Here is a 17,500-nt window from a genome sequence, read left to right as displayed (position 1 = left end):
GAAAACAAAAACTAAACAAAAAACAGGAGTTTAGAGAACCTGTTGCTTATAGTTAAGAAAGAATGCTGCGTGGTAACCAGTTTCAGTGCAGTGATGGTGATAAATAATTACTGGCTCCCTAAACGCTCTACGACGACGTAATCACAGGTGAAGGGGGTTGGGAGGAGCGACTTGCATTCGACGGTGGGACGGTTGGGGCGTGGCGGCGGTAGTGGTGACGGTTGTGGCGTGATGTGGAGGGTGGGGAGTCAGCAATATGGTCTCATAGTGCATCTCTCTGACAGCCTTCACATTAACTAATTCTACGCATGTTGCATTGAATAACCAAGGTTGTAATAATCGTTTTGTAAAGGTGACGAAGCAGTCTTGGATTCTAGTTAAAAAAAAAATCAATAAAAAAATTTAAAAGTTAATTAAAAAAAATAAATTAAAAGTACATCCAGTATCGATTCTCTACACCAACAATTTATATATATATATATATATATATATATATATATATATATATATATATATATATATATATATATATATATATATATATATATATATATATATAATTTTTTTTCCAGCTTTCATCATTCGATATTGCAAATCTTTAGTGTCAATATGAGCTTGACGGACCTGTTTTTGCTTTCTGCGTATCCATTCCGTCAGGTGTTAACACTATCCTACACCCGACACTACATAATTTCGTTGGAAAGAGAGAGAGAGAGAGAGAGAGAGAGAGAGAGAGAGAGAGAGAGAGAGAGAGAGAGAGAGAGAGAGAGAGAGATTATCTGCCTCGACAGGAAATAACAGACTAACATTAATGACTTACAACTCCTGCAGAAGGACGGCATCTATCCCCTTTGACTGAGATCGATGAGAACTCGGTGTTCATCCGCACGTTAAGAAACATTCAAGTCTTCCTCTTTAAGATCAAAGACGCAAACACTTGATTGAGTATTGCACGTTTTTTCACCGTAGATGTGTCACTTCTCATTAACATTTTGTCGTAAATAATATATGATGTGTGTTTTGTTGCTAGCGGGGTATAGGACAAAATGCGTCTTTAAGGATAATTGAATAGCTTGAGATGGTTGTGATGGCAGTAATGATGAAAGTGACGAGAGCATTAGTAATAACTGTAGCAACAGTAACAATAGCAATGATAAAGGTAACTACTACTGGTGCTACTGCGAAATACTAAATAGGCACTATTGTTATTGTTATTATTATTATTATTATTATTATTATTATTATTATTATTATTATTATTATTATTATTATTGTCATTATCATTATTATTATTAATTTTTGTGCGACAATATTCGGAACGATAGGGAAGGAAGGAGACGTAAGAGAAAGAAGAAAGCAAATACATGACTAAAATTGATACGCGGAAGTAGTGAATTGCCTCTCTCTCTCTCTCTCTCTCTCTCTCTCTCTCTCTCTCTCTCTCTCTCTCTCTCTCTTTACGCTTTAGTCACCTCAGTAGTATTGATTTTCGGCGGCGAGCGTCAGCTGTACTCTACACACTCCCTTGCCGCTTGTTTTTTCTGTTACTATATCGTAAGGTGGTTGTCTCACCTGCTGCACTCCCATGACTTTCTTTACGACTCGATAGCAGCTTCTATAAATTAATAACAAGTATCAGTACCTCGATTTTTTTTTTTTTTTTCTACGTACTCTACAGTTTCAAGAGATTTGCGGGGAGGTCATGGTTAGTCTTCGGTGCAGTAATGTCACACTTACGTAATTAGGACTGACTCGTATAAGCCTATGTGGAGAGGAGGCTTCTGTTTTTCTTTTCTTTTTTTTTTTCGTTTTCATTGCGTTAAGTGCTGAAATGTTGTAGTAGGAGAAGTAGTTGTATCAGTAACAACAGCAGAAACAGCAGCTATGTTAGTATTATAGTGATAGTGAAAGCAGCTGTAATAAAATACATACACCTAGTGACAGTCATGATGGCAGTATAGAAGTAGTACTAACATGTAGCAGTAGTAGTAGTAGTAGGAGGAGGAGGAGGAGGAATAGCAGGAGTAGCAGAGGCAACATCAGTAATAGTATTTTGTTGTCCTGTTCTAGACAATAGAGTAGTCGGCAGCAAGTGTTGTGGATGTGTAGTGACTCAGATGCCCTAGTTAAGCCTTAATCGCTGTACAGGTGTAGGCTCCAGGAAAGCACCACAAGAACCTGGTGACATACAATACATGAAGAGGAGAGACAGCGGAAAGTGAGTCAGACACCACTGGGCGGCGGCGTCCCAGCTGATTCACGGGGTCCCCGGGACCGGGAGTCCGAAGGGAGAGGGGCGGAGAAGGGGGCGGGGGAAAGAAGATGACGTATTCCTCTGATAGGGCCTCTGAACCTGTTCATGTATTACCTGTTGCACTTTTCGTCATAGTTTTGTTTATGTAACCTAAAATATGACTGATTTTGATATATATATATATATATATATATATATATATATATATATATATATATATATATATATATATATATATATATATATATATATATATATATATATATATATATATAAAATGAAATAAGTTTGCCTGATTAAAGATCTCAGTGTATGTTAAGTTTGTACAAATTTCTCTCTCTCTCTCTCTCTCTCTCTCTCTCTCTCTCTCTCTCTCTCTCTCTCTCTCTCTCTCTCTCTCTCTCTCTCTCTCTCTCTCTCTCTCTCTGTGTTGTTTATGATTTATCAGCACTTTGGATGACGTTTTGCCTATAGCAAACCCGCCAGTCTCTCTCTCTCTCTCTCTCTCTCTCTCTCTCTCTCTCTCTCTCTCTCTCTCTCTCTCTCTCTCTCTCTCTCTCTCTCTCTCTCTCTCTCTCTCTCACACACAACAATGGCGCCTTTTCCTCATGTGTTCAGTTAATGAAATTTCGCACTCGTGATAGGAACTTTGGGAAGATGAAATGGATTTTGTCGTTGTCAATATAATACATGTTATTGATATGTAATTTTCCATAATGATAATTGATGACGTATTAGAAATTGATGATAATTCTATATTGGCGTTTATGAAACGTGAGGAGGAGCCGTTCAGGTGCTATACCAAAGACGGTCTCGTGTCAACCCAGCTAGTTTACTCAACCAGTTGAGCTCACTTGAAGGGCTACCCACTCGCACGCCTGCACAATATAACTCTCTTTACATTATAAGTAACTGAAATGTGCAATAGATGTTATGCAGAGCCTACGTGCATTAATGAAACTCCGAGAAATCAGAGTTATCACTACGAATCAGATCAGATATAGGGTTGTGAAGTGATAGATGTTTACGAATCTTCCTCTTGAGGATATATTCAGAAACATTAGAAAGGTGGAAAGGCAAAACTACAACAGGAGATTTGGGAATGGTGAAGATGATAGAGGTGGAAAAGGTAAGCATAAATATGAAAAGAATGTGTGTGTGTGTGTGTGTGTGTGTGTGTGTGTGTGTGTATTGGCAAGAAAAAGAGATATGGGTGAAAAGATGAAAAAAAAAAAGTTATATCGGGTCATGAGAACGATACATAGTTACATGAAGATGACTCACAGAATAAAAATTAACCGTTTAAAATAAATGAATAAAAAGAAAGAAAGTTTTTATGTATACACTGGTTATAAAGGTTAAGATTAACAGGGGATCTAATGGAGGTGTTGAAGCGTCGTATGGGATGTAACAAGGTGAATTAAATAAGGTCCTTCACGCACGTAATAGAATAAGTATCACCAATTAGAAAAAGATAGATAAAAAGAATGAAGGTTTTAAAAATATACACAGGTTCGAAAGGTTAAGATTACGATCTGATGGAGCTGTTGAAGTGTTTTGTGGGATATAACAATGATATACTAGACAAGGTCCTTCACCCTTTCACACACACACACACACACACACACACACACACACACACACACACACACACTAGAAATATTAATGATTAGAAAGATATTTATAAATAGCACTTGAATGCAAATTCCATCTCGATTCGGGTACAGAATAATATCTGTTTACCGTTAGAGTATTTTGAGTTACGAGATCAATACGCTTCACTTTTACTCGCCTTCTTGCCTGGATATTTTTGTCACGTTTACTTTCTCACCTGTTGCCGAGCACGAGCTGAAAGATTATCCGGTTAGCGCGGCTACAACTGACAGGTGAGCACTTACTGGGAGAAGAAATACGTGCATGCATATATTCGGCAGTATTTTTTTTTTTTTTTCATTACTTTTCTGGTTCTGGAAACGTAAGCAGAAAGCAAACATTTCAATTAAAAGCACCATAATCCACAACTTTCACTGTTCTTCTGGTGTAAAGATCAACGACGTGCATATTGAAAATCATTCCGTATGATTCCAGCGGTCGGCTTCTCGAACGCCTCAATGCTTTATCTCGATTACAGTTAAGAGCCACTGGTGAGAAGTGTATTGGGTTTTTAAGTTCTTTTTCTATGATTCTGGCAATAGTTTAACAAGGATTATGCACCACCAATGGAAAAGCCACCCATGAAAACCTGACTAAACATCCTTATGGCTCTCCAAGATAGTTCTTGTGAGCCAAAGTGTTTCCTAAGTGACTCAAGTAATGTGAGGACACCGAGACAAAGGCACATGGACAGACAGCCGCTCCATATCATGAGCAGCCTGCACGTGACACGGACAAACCGCATCCGCGTTGGTAATCCTCTTTTCTGCAGCTTCTTTTTCCACTTTTTACTACCTGTTTGTTTGGGTATTCAGAAAGTGGAAGAGGCGTTAAGATTCTTTTATCTGCTGTAGAAGTGTTTGGTGATACCGTATATTTCCACCCAGCCTAGCAAGCTTTTTTTTTTTTTTATCTACTTTCGCTTTGAACATGTACAGATACACACACATTATATTCAGTCCTTACAGCAATGACCATGCAAGCTGATGGATAATTTTATTATGTCCTGTCTTAACCACTGTGTTTTTTGTCCTTTTACATGTCTTGCACAATAGAAATTCATCAGTTTGGACCAAGATACCTACTAGAGTGTTGGATACTCCCCAACTGTAAGTACTGAAGGCCTTGGTTGCTTTATCCATGCACCGCCTCTTGCAAACCACTAGGCAGTCGAGAGAGAGAGAGAGAGAGAGAGAGAGAGAGAGAGAGAGAGAGAGAGAGAGAGAGATGGGGACAGTGATGAAAGAAGTACTCGTAATACTATGTACCAATCTGCTACAACTGATACTGATGAATGGACCATAAAGAGAGGGAGCAGGAAGATGAGGCAGGGTAGTGACCTCCAAGCAGCAAGTAGAGGAAGGATGTAGCTTCTTGACAGCATGAGGGTGACAAATGATAAGCTAGTATAGACAGACTTGAGACACTGAGTCAGATACTGATTAGCTGAGTGTGAGATATAAGAACTGTATTTTCGAGGCACTTGTCGCCTTATCTCAATTACTTCTAACAAGCTTTAGTGGAAGTTATTGGGGCTTTAAAGGATCTCTTCATTCATTGGGTAAAACAACTCAGTTAATCATCTTCATGGACTTTGAAAATAATCCTTAAGAGAGAACAGTGTTCCAAATACGGACCCAGGCATAGCAGCTCATTAACAAGTCAGAGGCAACCCATAACTTGCACTGTGTTCAAAGGACGCGTTAGATCTGGCATGGCATCGCTTGCAGCTGTGCGGATGTTTGAGTTGATAGACGAGCCCACAGCAATGTCGGTGAGGACGACCTACATGCCCCTTTAATGATGATAGACTAAAGCAATCCGTCGTGTGATTGAATGAATATGTCCTTTAAAACATTATGAACCTGTTGGAGCTCGCCTATCCTCATTCTCCTCACCTTCCTTCTTATTATCAATGTCCCTTTTCATCAGCGACGTCATAATTACGATCCCGTTGTCGCAACACATTAAATTAGTCATGTTGTTATCATCATCATCATAATCTGGTAAACACTGAAATTCCCAGTCTGTTTCCTATGACTTGAACTCTTTCAAGAGGGAAATTTCAAGACACTAATCCTCCAGTTTTGGATAATCCATTTGTCTCTCTTGTTTAGGGATACCTCGGTGGGCCTTTTCTCTCTCTCTCTCTCTCTCTCTCTCTCTCTCTCTCTCTCTCTCTCTCTCTCTCTCTCTCTCTCTCTCTCTCTCTCTCTCTCTCTCTCTCTCTCTCTTTGTTGCCCTTGGTCAAGGCCTTTCTTACATAAAGAAAAAATCATCATACGCTGAATATATTAGGAGCTAATAACTGTAGAAGCTGTGACGTCCCATAGGCGATTAATCATTTATACAAGAACAAGGCCGATAAACTGTTTTCCAGCATTCAAGCTAATGTATAAGTGAGTAGTATAACATTCACCCTTCAAGCTTTGCATTTACTTATTTTTCCTTATAAATAATTTTGTTTCAGCAATTATTTTCACTATTTTGTTAATTTCAGAATCATACTGATAGTTTTCTCACCAAAATGTTCGTTCTGTCGTGGCACATTACAGGCCACATAAACTGTCTGGCTCAGTACAAGGTGGTTGCAAGAATTATGTTCATTAAGGTATGTTAAGATACTCATCCATGATCTTAGTGCAATTAATTTATGTCTTGGGCATTTCTTTGGCCAGTATGGTAATGATGACACACCAAGGAATCTTTATAACACACTGTTGATTTCAGTGGCAGATGTGTGTCAGAATTTCATGAGGTTGCACGGTCATCAGGCTACTTACCACGTTTACCACAGTTATCATTGACAAACCATTTCGTTTGGCTGAAGTTCGTGGTATATTAGAGACTGAAGAGAATGTTTCCAAAGTGAAAAAGAAAAAAAAAATGAAAATAAAAATGTAAATATCAAGCAGTTCAAGAATGTAATTGTAGAGTATGGATGAAGGGAGAAACTTCCTCTGATGAGGGAAAAGACGGTGGTGCAGTACTTCAGCTTGAGTGATATACATAAAAGAACTCTACTCAGATCTGTCACGCCCTTAATCTGCCAAGGAGTCAGAGACGATGATGATTATGATGTTGATTGAAAAGATCAATCGTCAATATTTATTGCAGCTATCTGTTGTAGATTTTTTTACGCCACACACCCACACAGACATGTTCTGTATTTCACGATAATAATAGTTCCTGGGTATTATTTTGTGTATGAAAGGTACACACACACACACACACACACACACACACACACACACACACACACACACACACACACACACACACACACACACACACACACACATTAATATATATATATATATATATATATATATATATATATATATATATATATATATATATATATATATATATATATATATATATATATATATATGGAAAATCTTAAGAACAACGCACCCAAGATTATTTTCAATAAGGTGTGCTTTCAAGAAGTGTAAGTAGTATAGCTACATGTCTAAAGGTTTTACTGATCGCTCGTTGATATTAAGGTTACAATACAATGTTAAAGTTTCTCCAGTATTCCCGAGATCCGTCCTGCTTACCTGTCCGTGCTGAAGTTACACTGCGTGCGTTCGTGCGTTGGTTTACACGCAGGGTGCTTTTGCGCATGCTCCTAAGTCTATTGGGGGGTTAGGTTAGGTCAGGTTAAAAGCATAGGCTAGGTTAGTAACCTAAGGGGGGGGTCCTGGGGGGTTAAAACTTAAATTTTACCCCAATTTTTTTTATTCTAGGGAAATTTCCCTAGATTTTCAAAGTCCATTTATCGGTCTTTTATGTCCCCCCCCCAAAAAAAAAAAAACCCGATTCCCCACGTGCCCCCAAGCTTGTTGGGGGAGAGGGGAAAAGATTAATAAGATATGTGTGGAGGTGTATTTCTTAAGAATTACCCCCCAAATTTTTTTTATTCTAGGAAAATTTCCCTAGATTTTCAAAGTCCATTTATCGGTCTTTTATGTCCCCCTCCAAAAAAAAAACCCATTCCCCACGTGCCCCCAAGCTTGTTGGCGGAGAGGGGAAAAGATTAATAAGATATGTGTGGAGGTGTATTTCTTAAGAATTACCATATATATATATATATATATATATATATATATATATATATATATATATATATATATATATATATATATATATATATATATATATATATATATATATATATATATATATATATTTTTTTTTTTTTTTTTTTTTTTTTTTTTTTTTTTTTTTGGGGGGGGGGGCAGAGGGAGGGGCAGTACACATCTATTTCCTTTTCTTTCCTTCCAGTGTTTGACGCGCACATGCGCACTTTCTTGGAGGTAACTATGTAGTACCTTAACGTTTGTGGGATGGTTGTTGTCCCTCCCTCATGACAAGCCGTTGAAGCACAAATATGAGTGCTTGGGTTGGATGGAATAAAAATGGGAGCTTTAGATGCAAAGTTAGCACCAAGAGTTTTTTTTTTTTTTTTTTTTTTTTTTTTTTCAACAATGGTATGGTTTTCGTATACATATCAGACGAAGGTCACCTATATTCATTCTCTGGAACGGACAGAAGGTATGCATTGCAAGGGAACTCGGTCAAAATCAAGGACCTCCTTGATGTGATGTGGCAGTGACCTAGAGAGTGTCCAAGAAAGGAAAATTCTACCCACTGAAAGGTGCATTTCTATTTATTGACATAAATATAAATTTATAAACATAAATATAAAAACAAGACGAATATCAAAAAAATGAATGCAGAGGCCAGATACAATGAGAATAGTGCCATGCGGGACGGATGACAAACACCGGCGGGTCAAGAGAGGCAAGTGTCAAGAGGGTCAAGAGCAGGCAAGTGCCGGTGGCCTGGTACAGGGCAGTGCCGATGGGGAGGCGGAACCGGACGGTAGCATGAAATCAGAACTTCAGTCGTGTTTATAGTTATATTGACGTGAGTACTAGAATCACACAAGTCTTTGCAGAGAGTGAGTGCCTTCAAGTAAATGAAAATATAACCGAATAACATGTGTTTACGAAGTGGATCGCCTCCCTCCCAAAACCGTAAACACACGAATTAAGAAGAGGTGAAGCACAGTTCCATGTCGTAGAGCTATGTTGTTAGTGACATGACACACTGGTAAGAACAGATTTATGATATATAACTTAGTTGAGTGGATTCACGTACGTTTTAGCACTCGTGAATAATTGGGATCTCGAAGCAGCTGGGCCCGAGGCCTGCCGGTATGAGTTGCCAGTTATTCCTTTTTGTTGCAGTATTACCTGCACTGTCCTGAAGACAGGATGAATTCATTTAAGAGATTATTATCAGGGATTAAACCATTTACAGAACACTCATAGAAATTTGTAAGTCTGACGTTACTAAACAGGCCCAAGTGGATTTCAGTTAGCCTTGAGTATCTTATCAATTCAACGAAAGATTTATTAATATCTGTTCAGTAAAGATTTATCATGGCATGATGTGGTCAAATGAAAGCATATTATCTAACTGCTCTGTTAGCCTTGACAACCTATCTTCTGCCCATCTTGACTTTTCATTAAAAGACACAAATGCTTTGCTGTTAAGCTTTATGAATTTTTATACATGAATGTGCTGCCTTTGTAAATATTATACACATCTGTTATATGTTTTGATTCTTAACATTATTTATAGTGCACATTTTATCTGTGATTTTATTGCTATTTTGTATAAAACTAGTGCATCAGCAGAGTGTGGCTTTGCTCCTTTCTCTTTTATGTGATCTAAGCCTGGGAAGCCATTGGGAAAGGTAATACTATATTCATACACAACTTATCGGCAAATGTGTATCTCATCATGAGAGTATGAGCAGCAAGCAGTCATCACCATTTTGAAAGGCAAGTTCCATCTTTACATGAATCAATCTTAACACATGGTGACAGGTCACAATGCTGCATGGTTATGTGCAACTTGTGTATAATTTCCTCAGCTTTTTAGGTCCTTTTCAGAAATTCATTCTGAAGTACTCGTTCTTCCAACATTGTCAATACCTGCCTTCCCTTCCTGGAAGTTTGCCAACATTCAACCTGTTCCTAAAAAAGATGACCACTCTAACCTTCAAACTGCTATCGTATTGCTTTAATTTCTTGCCTTCTTAAAGCTTTTGTATCAATCACTTCACAACTGTATATTTGATTGCCTGTATAGGTTCCGTTGTTGGTACTTTACGGTTGATCTGGCTTTCTTTACCAAGTCTTGGTCATTCTCTTTTAGGGATTTTGGTGAAACTTTAGCTGTTGCCTTAAACACATCAAAAGCATTTGATAAAGTCTGGCACAGAGCTTTGATTTCCAAACACCCCACCTAGGCCTTTATCTTTCTCTGTAAAATCATCTCAGGTTTCACTTTTGACCATTCTGTTGTTGCTGTGGTAGAGGGTCACTGTTTTTCTCTGAAGTCTGTTAACTGTGGTGTTCCTCAGAGTTTTGTTCTGTCACCTACACTCTTTATTATTCATTAATAATCTAAGTCTGGCTCATTATCTTATTAACTCCTGCACCTATGATACTACTCTTCACTTTTGCATACCTTTTTCTAAATATCTAACTCTTCAGGAACTCAGGCACAGAAAATAAGGAATGCTTGACTTCTAATCTTTTTAAAATTTCTGATTGGAGTAGAGCAAACTTGTTGTTCATTGTATCAAAAAAACAAATTTCTCCATATATTAGCTCAACACAATTTTCCAGATAACTATCCTATTTTCTTCAGTGATATTTAACTCTCCCTCTTCAGCACTTAATATCCTTGGTCTATCCTTTACTAATAATCTAAAGTGGAAAATTCATATATTTTCTATTGCCAAAACAGCTTCTATGAAGTTAGGCATTCTGAGCATCTCTGTCAGTTTTTTCTCACAGCTCCCCCTCCCTCCCACTCTCAGCTGCTAACTCTGTGAAGGGACCTTATCTGTCCATGTGTGGAGTGTGCTTCACATTTATGGGGGATACAAGTTCCTCACACTGCTCTCTTTAACAGGATAGAATCAAAAGCATTTTGTCTCCTCAACTCCTCTCCTTCAATTGATTGTCTTCAGCCTCTTTGTCACAAGGTTACATCTCTTGCTATCTTCTGATGCTACTTTCATGCTAATTGCTGGTCTGATCTTGCTAACTGCATGCCACCCTTCCTCTTGTGCACTTGCTGCACAGGGCTTTCTACTTTCACTCCTATTCTGTTCATCTTAGTGCACAAGTTAATCAGTATTATCAATTTTTCATCTACTGGTTAAGTCTTGAATTTCCTGCCTATTTCTGTATTTCTTCCTGCCTTTGACTTGAACTGTTTCCAAAAGGGAGGTTTCACGACATCCTCAAATTTTGGATAATCCCATTGACTGCACTCTTTGGGCACTGGCAGTGGGCCTTTTTTTACAGCCTTTTTGTTGCCCAATGCCAGAGCCTTCTCTTATATTAAAAACAAATACTTTCTCCAGCCTTCTTAATATGACATACATCTCTCTCTCTCTCTCTCTCTCTCTCTCTCTCTCTCTCTCTCTCTCTCTCTCTCTCTCTCTCTCTCTCTCTCTCTCTCTCTCTCTCTCTCTCTCTCTCTCTCTCTCTCTCTCTCTCTCTCTCTCTCTCTCTCTCTCTCTCTCTCTCTCTCTCTCTCTCTCTCTCTCTGTAGCAGGAAAGTCATCTCATTAGTTGAATGCTATTTAAGCTGCTTCTAATCAATCTTTTCAAACACTTGCTCTAGAGCTAGTGCTATTCATTAAGAAGCTCCACTTCATGTGTGAATCACATTCTCCTAGTTATATATTGGAGGGACTTATTTCAGTTAGCTATCAGTATTCTCTATCCTTAGATATGGAAGATAATGATATTAGAATTAAGCCCAGCAGTGCATTGATAAATTGCTCCACTCGTGTGTGTGTGTGTGTGTGTGTTCATGTGCTTGTAATTCACCTAGAGTCATCTACTGGTCACCTAGGCAGCTACTCCCTTATAGAAAGAGCTCAGCTTGTAGCGACCAATCTTTGGATAGGACTGAGACTTCTCACTTGCCACACACTGGTATTGCAATGTCACAGCCCATCAGCTTACATACCATACCTACTTGCTGCTAAGTGCTACTCATTAAGAAGCTCACCCATATGCCTCGGCGTGCCTGGGACTTGAACTTGTGCCTTCTCGGTTGTGAGCTGAGCATGCTGATCTCTATACAGTGTGCGTGTGTGTGTGGAAACCATATCAAAACTATTAGGGCCTTAGGGTTTTCATACTCTCAAGACCATATTATTGCCAGAGTTGCTTGTAACTGCTTGGCTAAAGATGACGTAACCTATAGATACTTAGCTAGATGGCCTCGCATACAACCAAATCTTTGTATTTGTTATGATGATTTTACAAAAGCATGAAGAAGGTATAGAAAAAAAATTCTATAAATAATAATAGATAGATCTAATGATTGGTAGATTAAATATAATTCTGCATACTCTATAATCACTCTTGGTCTCAAACCAGTGAAGAAGGAGAAACTTGCATTGCATCATCATAATTTAGATTTGTTAACTGTAATAAAACAAGTCAGAAGATACCTTACAGACACCATAAACAGTTTTCTACTAAAAATGTTGAGATTCTTGTTCTGCCAATTACTCTGTCATTCACAGTTTAGAAGCTAAGATTTTCTTTGTCTTCTGGGTTTCCAGACAGTAATCAGTAACTTTTGTTCATATTAATTAATTGCTGACATTGTTTTATTCACTTATGTATATATCTCAAGAATCCTGTGCTGAAACTCAACACCTATATATCATATATATGCATGCAGTTTATATTGTTCTTCTTTAAAAATTATATTGGTATTTTCATTTACTTGCAGTATTCTTTGACACCAATATCATGGCACAATCAAGCTTCAAGCAGTACCTTCGTTCCCTTCGGTGGACACCAATCCCAGTGGGTGTTGGCTTGGCTTTGATTGCCTTCCAGCAGTTCAGACACACCAGGAAGAGGGAAGCAGCAAGGCTGGGCCAGGTTGATCCATGTGACTGTCTGGCAGATGAATGGGAGGTTGAAGCATACAAGTTATTACCACTCCGACAGTTTTCAAAAGCATGGGGCTGGGTGAATGGTAAGGGCTGTTATGTTTTTTTGTTAGTTGTAAGTCATATCCCTTGTAAATTTCTTGTACTATATATCATATATTGGCTACTTCTGTGTGATGACTGATTAGTAGTTCAGTTTGTTACAGCTTTACTTAGATGAGTTGTACTTCATATCCCTTATATCTCATGCATGACATGCATTATATCCTTCTCAAGAAACCAGGAGTTTGAACCACTTATGAGATCATAGTATATGTATGTGAGCTTTTTTCTAATTTGAAATGGAGAGGATTAATTCAGTGATTTTATAATTTCAGCACTACCTTTCTACCCACTGAGAATTTCTCTTTTCCAGGGCTTGAGCTTCCAGAATGGTCAAGGAAGTCTGTTTTGGGTCTTTATGTGCGAACCTTTGGTTGCAATATGGCTGAGGCTGAAGTAGAAGATTTGGGTAAATACAGGTGTCTCTCAGAACTGTTCCGGCGCTCCCTAAAGGAAGGTGCTCGGCCTATTGATCCATCAGCAGCTTTGGTGAGCCCAGCAGATGGCAAAATCATGTCATTTGGGACTGTGAACTGTGGTGCTTTGGATCAAGTCAAGGTAAAATGTCAAATAATTTTCATATACTACTAAAGCCTAAGTTAATCTTTAAACAAAGCATTTAATTTGTAATACATGAACTGAATTAGTAAGGAGTTATTGTATAATATAGAAGTCATCCAGAATATAAATAACTTCATCATTTACATGAAACAGATTAATTAAGTGAGGGATTCTTTCTAAGTTGGCCATATTATGCAGTGCCTGAATAGCATTTTTTTTCTTTGTTTCTTTCTTTTTTTTTTCTTTTTTTTTTCACTAGCAAAACATATATGTCCATTGCTTGGTGAATTGAAGTATAAATATATAATTGCAGTTACACAGATCTTACCATGGGTGAACTCATTATTTTTTTAGGCATTATGGTTTGTTCTTCCCTATTCTGTAATACTGTAATAGAATGATCATGCATAGGTTATTATGCAGCTTCTCATGAACTGTTTAATTCCCACTGAGTTGGATGTTTGGTAAATAATGTTGAGAAATGTAGGAAATATTGTCAGTTTCAGAAGAGATAAGACAAGAAGTTTGAGAGTATTTTATAGATAATAGGAATAGAGTGGGTGATAGGATAGATCCATTTGGAACATCACTGTTAATAGATTAAGGAGAATAAGAGTGACTATCTACCACTGCAGAGATAAAACATGCAAAAAGAAAACTAGAGGTAAAGGTATTGAGAGTGGATAAAAACTGTATGTGCCAGACTATCAGAATCTTTATATATGTCCAAGACAATAGCAAAGACACTGCCAAGATCCCTAAGAGAGGATGACCAAGATTAACCCCTAAAGGGTGGGCTAGATGACAAATGCATCCTTGCTAAGTGTGTGATGTGCTGGTAAGTTTTGCCAAAAATTGTGTTTTTCACCAATGCCCTGTGTGGCAATTTCAGAAAAAAACACAATAGTTTATGGTGTTTTTTCACCGCCAATCTTTTCTCTACACAATAGAGCAAACTGGAAGTCTCTCAGTTGTAGCATGGCAGAGATATAGTGGCACCTTTGGCCATGCTGACCAAACTTGTTCATGTAGGTACAGTTGACACTGGACTTGTTCTCTCACTTCTCCCGACACTTCACCTTGGCCAGTTACGAAGCATGTATTTCCATCTACTAAAACAACTTCTTTATCTGTCCTAGCTGTGTGTTGTGTGTATCATGACATTCCCCAAGGTACACCTGCCAGAATATTTTTCATTACCCTAGGCTCAGAAATTGATTGCAACAAATATTGGCACAGCAGCTGTGATGACTTGTGGAGGTTGGTACACCTTCCTGTCTCTTCATACTAACTTAGTCCTGACTGCAAGTTGTTTTCCATAACTATGTAACATCATGTGTTGAGAGCCTGAATAACATCTCATACTACTATCCCTTTAGTGCGAATACAGGTGTTTTGAGTTCATTCTGTGGAGCATATAATGGTTCGTGGAGTGCATTCTCCACATCATACCAGTGACATATAGTATACCAGTCACAAATTCCCCAGTAACTGGCAACTTGGCACAGCAGGGTTACCAACCTTGCACCATAACATAGAGGTTATACCAGAAATCATCATGTGCTATGTCATATTGTATTATGCAAATTTTTTTGATGGGTGTACAATGCAATGCAGTGCACTTTCCCAATAATAGGAGTTGAGGTACAGGGAACCCTAGCCATGCTTCCTTCATCCATGCATCTAGGCAAGGAGAAATAGTTGTCAGCATGTCCCTCCATTTCTATGGTCAGTTATGCACTGGGAGTTGAGGGAAACAAAGGACAAAGGTTGCTGTCAGCCACCAGATGCAATGATTACATCACAGAAGTACAAATCTTGGCAGGAGAGAGGGCAGGAATTCCCATACCCTGCTGTCCTCTGAGCAGGCAGGAATTCCCATCACATGCCCTTTAGGGGTTAAGGAAGGAAAGGTAGATCATCTGTGGATCATTCTTTATGGAATCCATAATGTCAATCAGAAAGCCAGATGGATGCTCCAGAATCATTCTGCTGAGGAAAGACTTTGAAGCTTTAGAGAAACAGGAAATCAAAGCTATACTAGTTTGATATTTTGTAGGATTGGAGCAGTCATCCTGCTTAAAGACTGATTGAACAAACAACAAACTTTCAACAAGAAGGAAAGGTGGATTTTGATAGACAGGAAAGTTTGACCTGGTAAGGAGCAAGCAAAGAAGCAGTTACACAGAACAATAGAAGGCAGGCCATAAGCCTTTGGAGAATCAAGTCTAGAGAAGGCAAAGAAAACATCTTTTTAGAGAATTTCTTTAATGGACATAATATAGTCAAAGGAAGGAAGTGCAAAAGGAACAAGTCATTAATCATCCAGTGTGCAGTTTCCAGCTAAATTCTGAGAGAACAGTTCAGCATTTGAATTAGAGATGACAGTGGAGTGATCTGGGTAAAATAGAGGAGGGAATAATAAAGAAAATTTTTGAAGACATTTTTGGCTAGATGCCAGAAGTCATGAGAAAATTAACTGATGAGATTTTTATATATCATATTGATGAAAGAGACATTGTTGAGTTGGAGAACAGATTTAGGATGACTTCAGATAGAAGTAGAAAGAACATGAATTTCAGAAGATGGAAGGCTAATTTACCAGCAGTGAGCCACCTTTTATCCTTGACAGCATGAGAGTAAGCTGAGTTGAACTAAAGTTTGCAAGCTTTGGGATGAGAGAAGGTATGTGGAACATATGCCTTCATGCCAGAGACATTCACCTCTGTTATGCATTGCAAAGAGAGAAACAGAAATAAGATTGTGACGGAGAGAACAGTTTCGTAATTGAGCTAAAGGGTTAGAGGTTAGAAAAAAAGGTTGGAAATGTTGGACACTTCTCCAAGGCAGTAAGGAATGCCAGTAGGATGCTGCATTAATTGCTTTGGTTCATTTTACCCAAAATAAAATTAAAGTACCACAAATATTACCCCAAAAGGTTGTTTATCATATACATACAGAAATCTATTGATCAAAACACACTTGCCAGTGTGTGTGCAGGAGGAAGCCCTCATACATAAGCCAACTATCCAATCCATTGCACATGGCAATAAAGTGCTGAGAATTTAAGTGTCAGCATATTCTTTGGTAATGTAAGTGGGCAAAAGAAAGAGATTTGGAACCCATTCCTCAGTGTTTTTTTTTTTTTTTTTTTTTTTTTTATTTATTTATTTATTTTTTTTGAGACAGTTTGATACCTTATCCTTAAGAAGGATGGTTGAATAGATAAGTTCATGAGTAATGGGAAAATCTAAAGAAACTAAAATTAAAGTTATGGGTAATTAAAATGTACAAAATGCAACATGCATGTGCAAATAAAAAAAATTGTCATTGTGAAAGTTTGCAATTTTATTCCTTTGAGAAGTTACTTGTGTCTTTTTTTCAAAATGTCATTTTTTTATCATACAGGAGAGAGCTAATTTGAGAGAAAAATTGGGTAATTACTTTTCTAAACGTTTTTGTATTTCAGGGTGTTTCTTATTCGCTACGGAAGTTCCTGGGACCAAACTGCTGGAGTGCAGGTGGTCCTATGGTGGTGACCAAGAGGGATGATGATGACTGTTTCCACCGCACCTGCCTTTCAGATGGGGAGAACAATGCCCTCTACCAGTGTGTGGTATACCTAGCACCAGGAGATTATCATCGCTTTCACTCATGTGTTGACTGGAAGGTGGCCTTCCGACGGCATTTCCCTGGTGAATTGCTCAGTGTGAACCCATCCATTGCTGCATGGGTAAGAGACCTCTTTGTGCTAAATGAAAGAGTCAGTTATGTGGGCAAGTGGAAATATGGATTTTTCTCCATGACAGCTGTTGGGGCCACCAATGTGGGTTCTATCCAAGTTTACTTTGATGAGGAACTGAAAACCAATGATGCATCAACAAGGAAAACAGTCTTTCATGATAAGTACTTTGATG

At 38.2% G+C, this 17,500-nt stretch overlaps 1 protein-coding gene across 7 annotated transcripts in view; it reads left to right on the top strand.

Annotated features, from left to right (window-relative positions):
* The window catches only part of LOC135101510 (phosphatidylserine decarboxylase proenzyme, mitochondrial-like), a 19,174-nt gene that overhangs the window by 1,133 nt on the left and 541 nt on the right, over positions 1 to 17,500 (top strand). For 2 of the 7 annotated variants that reach the window (XM_064005581.1, XM_064005580.1), the window contains exons 2-4: positions 12,755 to 13,006; positions 13,336 to 13,580; positions 17,053 to 17,500. The exon at positions 17,053 to 17,500 is cut by the window's right edge and continues 541 nt beyond it. In XM_064005581.1, the coding sequence (XP_063861651.1) occupies positions 12,755 to 13,006; positions 13,336 to 13,580; positions 17,053 to 17,500 (945 nt within the window). Of the gene's footprint in view, positions 1 to 4,962; positions 5,017 to 6,407; positions 6,519 to 8,670; positions 8,843 to 8,900; positions 9,029 to 9,539; positions 9,766 to 12,754; positions 13,007 to 13,335; positions 13,581 to 17,052 lie in introns of those variants that run through there. The other 5 variants (XM_064005583.1, XM_064005579.1, XM_064005582.1 and 2 more) reach the window with 5 other exon arrangements.

This window comes from Scylla paramamosain, chromosome 6, assembly GCF_035594125.1.
Source record: "Scylla paramamosain isolate STU-SP2022 chromosome 6, ASM3559412v1, whole genome shotgun sequence".
In the NCBI taxonomy this organism is placed as follows: domain Eukaryota; kingdom Metazoa; phylum Arthropoda; class Malacostraca; order Decapoda; family Portunidae; genus Scylla; species Scylla paramamosain.
The sequence above is the reverse complement of the archived record's forward strand: the minus strand, read 5'-3'. Positions and strand labels throughout refer to the sequence as shown.